The 6,228-nt window shown below is 44.4% G+C and overlaps 1 protein-coding gene across 4 annotated transcripts in view; it reads right to left on the reverse strand.

Annotated features, from left to right (window-relative positions):
• The window catches only part of pde10a (phosphodiesterase 10A), a 96,990-nt gene extending 90,762 nt beyond the window's left edge, over positions 1 to 6,228 (reverse strand). For 2 of the 4 annotated variants that reach the window (XM_061789074.1, XM_061789073.1), the window contains exons 1-2: positions 5,197 to 5,340; positions 5,009 to 5,109 (exon numbers count right to left, since the gene is read on the reverse strand). In XM_061789074.1, coding sequence (XP_061645058.1) covers positions 5,009 to 5,109; positions 5,197 to 5,210 — 115 coding nt within the window. In that variant the 5' untranslated portion in view covers positions 5,211 to 5,340. Of the gene's footprint in view, positions 1 to 5,008; positions 5,110 to 5,196; positions 5,341 to 5,821 lie in introns of those variants that run through there. The other 2 variants (XM_061789076.1, XM_061789077.1) reach the window with 2 other exon arrangements.

Here is a 6,228-nt window from a genome sequence, read left to right on the forward strand (position 1 = left end):
AGCAGTCTAAAGCTAAACACTCAAAGGGGAAAGTGGACCTGATGAGCACTACGTGTTCAATTGTATCACTGTCTGCACACTGCTCATTTTCACAGCATAATTACCCGGATAAAAGACAGTAGTGACAAAGTCGTGAATATCACACACACACAGGCCACACTAAATAAGACTGTGTGCAAGGTGCAATGCTTCATTAAAGACTAACACTTTTTAGATGTGCAATATTTTTGTGTTTAATTGTATTACTCCTACACGTATACTGTTTTAGTAGTTTGTTATTTTTTTGACTGCATTAAAAACTAAAATCAAAAGTATTACACAATTCTTAAACCCTTACTCTCAAGCAGCAAAACATCAGCCCAGATTTGTACCACTATAAGCACAATGTTAGCCTCACACTTTTTGCCAAACAGCACACACACTGATTTACAAAACACTAAACACACTTGTACACAATAGACATGAAAATGTCATTTCCTTGCAATTCCAAAGTGCTGACTGTCAAATTAGCACACATAGCCAATTAGTTAAACACAGCCATCAGCTGCCCGAACAAATGATTGCTTAATTGTAGACACACAAATCAGGTTTAAGCACGATAAAAATGCAGCAGGTGAGTTGATCTGTCTTCAAACAAAATGGAAGGAGTCAGAAGAAGAATGAGGATGAGACGGGGAGTTTTATTGTCAGATATCCTTCCATCCATTTTCAACACCGCTTATCCTGGTTAGGGTCGCGGGGCGCTGGAGCCTATCCCAGCTGACTTCGGGCAAAAGGGGGACTACACCCTGAACTGGTCACCAGTCAGTCCCAGGGCACATATAGACATGGACAACCATTCGCACCGTCACTGAGTGGGAACTGAACCCACACTCCCCGCACCAAAGTCAGGCAAGTGTACCACTGCACCATCAGTGACTATCCATGTAAACTCTCATCAGCAAATAGTGCACACAGACGACACTCAGCACGTACCGGAGCTCAGTACATCTGATTCCATATTCCTGGGGGGGTCACAGTTCATAATAATGCATGTGTTCATCTCAGCATTAACTTGTCTCATTGATAATCATTGATAAGCAGCCATGTGGGCCACAGCTGTCAATGTGGAGTGATGATGGTGATTAATGACTACACACGGTCTACTGTGTCGTAAGCTGTCAGTCAAAATGTAGGATGTATTAAGTATGACAACAAAGTGCCAATATGGCAAATTTGCAGAAACCCCACATTTCTATCTGTATTTCATCACCGTGAAATTCAAGATAGTAACATCTTGAGTGGGAGTGCACCCCCTGAGTGGTCACAGATGTCAGGCACAGTCGTGGCAAGGAAATGCCAGTATTCTCCTTCTGTGTTAGCCAGAGGAAACTCTCACTTGGGTGTGGGCCCAGAAAGACTCCAACCCTGTGATGCAAATGTCACAGAACAGAACAGGTTGAATCCTGAACTGTGCTGTGCAAATACTGGCCACATTAAGTACATACCGTATGCACAATTTGCCCAGTTCGTGACTGCATCTTGGCGCAGTGCAGTTACACACAACCACGGGGAAAAATAAACAAATAAATATTGCTAAACTAACACATCTCTGACAATGTCAACCAAAAGTGAGCCTTATTCAAGCACAAAATTGCAAAAGGAAGCGTTTGGTCATCTTAGTTTTCTTTTGATTGTGCGTCTCAGGGTACTTTCACATTTAGAATTCAATTTTTCTGGTCTGAATCTGCGGATGGGTTTGTAAACTGCTAAAACCATGCTGCATTAAACACATCAATCAAAACTAACTCACAGCAATGGAGAATTGACTGACCAGATACCAATAGTACCTCGCTATACTTCTTATACAAATGGAGTAGCAGCCTATAGGGTGTGTCACAAAGGTTCCAGGACTGGTTTCATGAAAGTCATTTTAAACACATACTAAAAGTTTCCCCCTTCAAAGTGGGCCAGATGATCAACCAGCACATCGCCAGAGATCCTGCCGTGTTTGCTTCATTCAGTGCGTGAGAAAAGGGGAGAATTGTGACAAGACAACTTGTGGCTGTTTCACCATGACAATGTGCCTGCTCACAATGCAACAGTTCGTGGCAGAGCTGAACAGCACCGTGCTGGAGCAACCCCCTACTCAAAAGAATTGGCTCTTTCTGTGTTTTTTTTCTTCTTCTTCCAAAAACTCAAGAGGATCATCAAGGGTAACTGTTTTGAAGATGTCGATGATATCAAGATGGCCGTGATGACGGAGCTGCGGAGGATGACGGAAGAATCTTTCCAGGAGTGCATGAAGGCGTGGCAGAGAAGGCTGGGAAAGTTCTCGAGGAAAACTTGTAGTTTGCGATTTGGATTTAGAATATATATTCTGTCACACAAATCCTGGAACCATTCTGACATATATTGCGAGACATGAAGTACGTATCAACACACACTAAAAAAGCTCTAGCAAGTTTGTGAAACGATGACACATGTACCAAGGAATAATTAATTACATTTTAATAGAGGATTCAATTTTGAGGCGGCACGGTGTACGACTGGTTAGCACATCTGCCTCACAGTTCAAATCCGATCTCGCCTGCGTGGGTTTTCTCCGGGTACTCCGGTTTCCTCCCACATCCCAAAAACATGCACGGTATGTTAATTGAAGACTGTAAAATGCCCGTAGGTGTGAATGCGAGTGCGAATGGTTCTTTGTTTATATGTGCCCTGCGATCGGCTGGCGACCAGTTCAGGGTGTTCCCGCCTCTCGCCCGAAGATAGCTGGGATAGGCTCCAGCACGCCCGCGACCCTGGTGAGGATGGGCGGTGCAGAAAATGGTTGGATGGATGGATTTAGTTTTGTCTTTTGGCTACATGTTCATAATGTCTTTTGTCATCCTTCATGAACCAGGAAGCAGAATGCTAACAATAGATGACAAATACATGGCACACCAGGATTTATTTTTAACTCAGTGACATCGTTGTAATAGTATAATTTTGATCCTATTAGATTAGATGCAGAAGTTCCAGTGAGTGTACAGAAATAATACTACAGTACTAGAGCAACGTACCTCCAGCTGGACATTTTGCTTTGTGCAGTTTGACACCACTAGATGAGTTTCACACGCACTGATGTAAATGTTCTGTCTGGACTGTACAGACATGACTTGTGACATAAACTGTTTGGAAGCCACTATGCGGCGCCCTGTCCCCCTTGAGCATAAAGCGCTTGTATTGTGAGGAAATTAGATGCCTCCAGGGCACAAACACGGAGAATGGATGTTATTGTCAGGCAGGGCACTTTTTTGCACCCAACAGTCAAACCCATGAATTGGGAAAATATTTGTCGGGGTATACAGATTTGAAGGTGGCAAAAACCCATCTCAGGCTAAATTGGAAGTGAAAATACGTTTATCAAAGCTAGAGGGTCAAAACAGGTTTTACTGAAAACACCTACTCATGTCAACAGGCTTGTTGCCAAAGGCGCAGCGCTATTTGGATTCATGCGTGTTGTATTCATGTCTGCTGTGTTATCACCTGCTTATACAGTGCCTTAAAAGTCACATAGTTTGGAATTCAGCCGAATATTTCCGGAAAAAATATTCCTCAATAGTCAAATGTAACTCGGGGTTCAAACAATCATCATGTGTGACGTTATACCGCACTTGATCAAATCTGTCAATGATGTCAGCTCAGTGAGCAGTTTAAGGATCAATCACACCAGTGTTTTTGCTTGTTCTTTGGCTTGTTTGTGTTTTTTGGTTTTGTCATGAAGAGGAAAAGGTAATGATAACCACTGAATTGAAAATGTTATTAGTTGTGCAAGTGTATGGCTGCTCAGTACAGAACACCCTGGATTAGTTGTCAGCCAATCACCAGGCAGATATAGAAAAACAACCTTTCAAAGTCATATTTAAATATACAGACAACTTTGTGTCTTCATTTAACTTAATATGCATGTTTTGTGAATGTGTACCTGGAGGAAACTTCTGTAAGGCAGACACGGTAACCACCATGCTGCCTTAAGTAATATAAAAGCCAAAATCAATTAAGTGCATCAATTATTTTTAGCACATATAAAATTGAGGTCTCTATTTTTGCAGACAACACATCTGCGGTGGCGCACAAATGCCAGTGAGTCCTGGTTTTCCCGTGAGTGCGAGGGTAGCTGCATATGTTTGCCAATTTGGGAGAGGGGGCTGTGCCCAGCTGGGCGATCCGGCGCAGCGAGGGTGTGCCCTTGCAGAAAGTTGCTCTGCCGGCGCAGGCTGAACCGCTGGTCTAACGCGATTTTGGTGAATTTGATTGGACCACAGGCAGACAGATATTGAGATCTTTTGACATATTCAAGTCTCCAGCGGAATTCCGTATACCCACTCACATTGTCTGTTGCCACACCGGCCATAGCAGACTTTTGGAGAAAGACTGGTCGCCAGTCGACCAGTTCAGGGTCGCCCGAAGTCAGCTGGGATAGGCTCCAGCGCCCCGAGACCCTAACCAGGATAAGTGGTGTTGAAAATGGATGGATGGATGGTTGCCAGTCGATCACAGGGCACAGACAGAGACAGACAACCATCCACACTCACAGGGTTAGGGTCGCAGGGCGCTGGAGCCTATCCCAGCTGACTTCGGGCGAAAGGCTGACTACACCCTGAACTGGTCGCCAGTCAGTCACAGGGCACATATAGACACGGACAACCATTCGCACTCACAAGGTTGTATTATGGTGACTGTATATTCGGGATAACTGAATTCACTTTACCTTATTTCCCATGCGGAATGTTTGAAATAAAAAAAATAAAAAAAACTGACGTCAACCAGAAATGACAGAATGCGTTCTCTACTTTGACAAGGTAAAGAGTGGAAAGTACAGATACAGGGAGTAAATATAAAAAGTGGGCCAAAAAAATAAACCCTCAAGTAGATACCTGGAAGATGTACTTAAGTACAGTAAAGTATTTGTACTTCTTTACCTCACACCACATGCACCATAACACTACAGAATGTGGATGTTTATGTTTGTGCATCGACTCACAGAGCGCCATAATGTTCAAGCAACACTCCAAACGTAAAGACATCAAAAGTGACTTGACAAATAAGAGATTATAGAAAATAATCCGCAGCCACACACAAGATCTGAAAATAGAGAGAGGAGGTGATTAAATGGGCGATTCGCTCATCTAATGCAAGTGAACAAAGCCCCGGAGAAATGAGGTTTCCTACCTTGATCGCTGCATCCTTGCAGAGGAGATTGCTCGAATCCCAAATCGTCAAGACTTTTCCGTTTCTTCGACATTTGCTGGATGTGTCTGGCCAAATCGGGGCGTCTTTGTCAACCGGCGGGATACACAACACGTGGAACGGTCTGCGTGGGGTGACAAGAGGGGTGACGAGCACCGTGAGAGGCGCTCATTCAGACGCGTGCATCCTCCTTCCAAGAATCCGGTGCGTGTAATCCAGCCTGGCCCGCTCACTTTGTCGCGATCCGGGTCAGTGCAAAAAAAAAAAAATATGAAGCGATTTGTCACTCACGTGCGCGGCGGATTTACGCACGAGGTTGCCGACTTGTACGTGAACCTTGAAAAGGGGATTTCGTCACTGGCGCTTTGAAACTATCGGTTCCCAAGTGAAAAACGCTCGCAGCGACGTCAGACGACCTATCTAATCAGGCGTGGATGACGCACGGAAACTCTTTGGATATCCCGATGGAGGAGTGCTCGCTCAATGTAAAAGGACCGAAACCTTGGCATCCACGAAACACTCCATTCGTGTGGTTACTTGTCACGTGTAGTTTGCTGTCGTTTAAACTTGCTGATCTTGTTGTGTGGAGCGCGCGCGGGTACTCTACCTTCACTTTTAGGGCTCCGTAAATCCCACGACGCTTCGTGGTCGACGAAGAAGCCCCTAATCCACGCGTGAGGGTGACATGAATGGAGCCGACACGCATTGTGTAATGAGGACCATCTAGGAGTAGCCTTTTCTTGTACTTGCCGGCTACACGGCAACTACACGAATGAATACAATCATGAGCGCATCAGTCGTGCTGTTGCGTAAAGTCCAAATTAAATGTCTTTCAAAAGGATGCGCGTTGGAAGTCTTGAGAATACAAATGATTCAAAAAAGACATCATATCCAAGGAGGCTTTGCGTGCGTGTGTGGCTGATCCAATTGGTTTAAACACAGGCAGTGATAACCAAATATCACACATTGTCTCTCCTTTTCCCCAAAAAGTCACAGATGGGCGCCACCAGTTGA

Source organism: Phyllopteryx taeniolatus, chromosome 11 (assembly GCF_024500385.1).
Source record: "Phyllopteryx taeniolatus isolate TA_2022b chromosome 11, UOR_Ptae_1.2, whole genome shotgun sequence".
Lineage (NCBI taxonomy): Eukaryota > Metazoa > Chordata > Actinopteri > Syngnathiformes > Syngnathidae > Phyllopteryx > Phyllopteryx taeniolatus.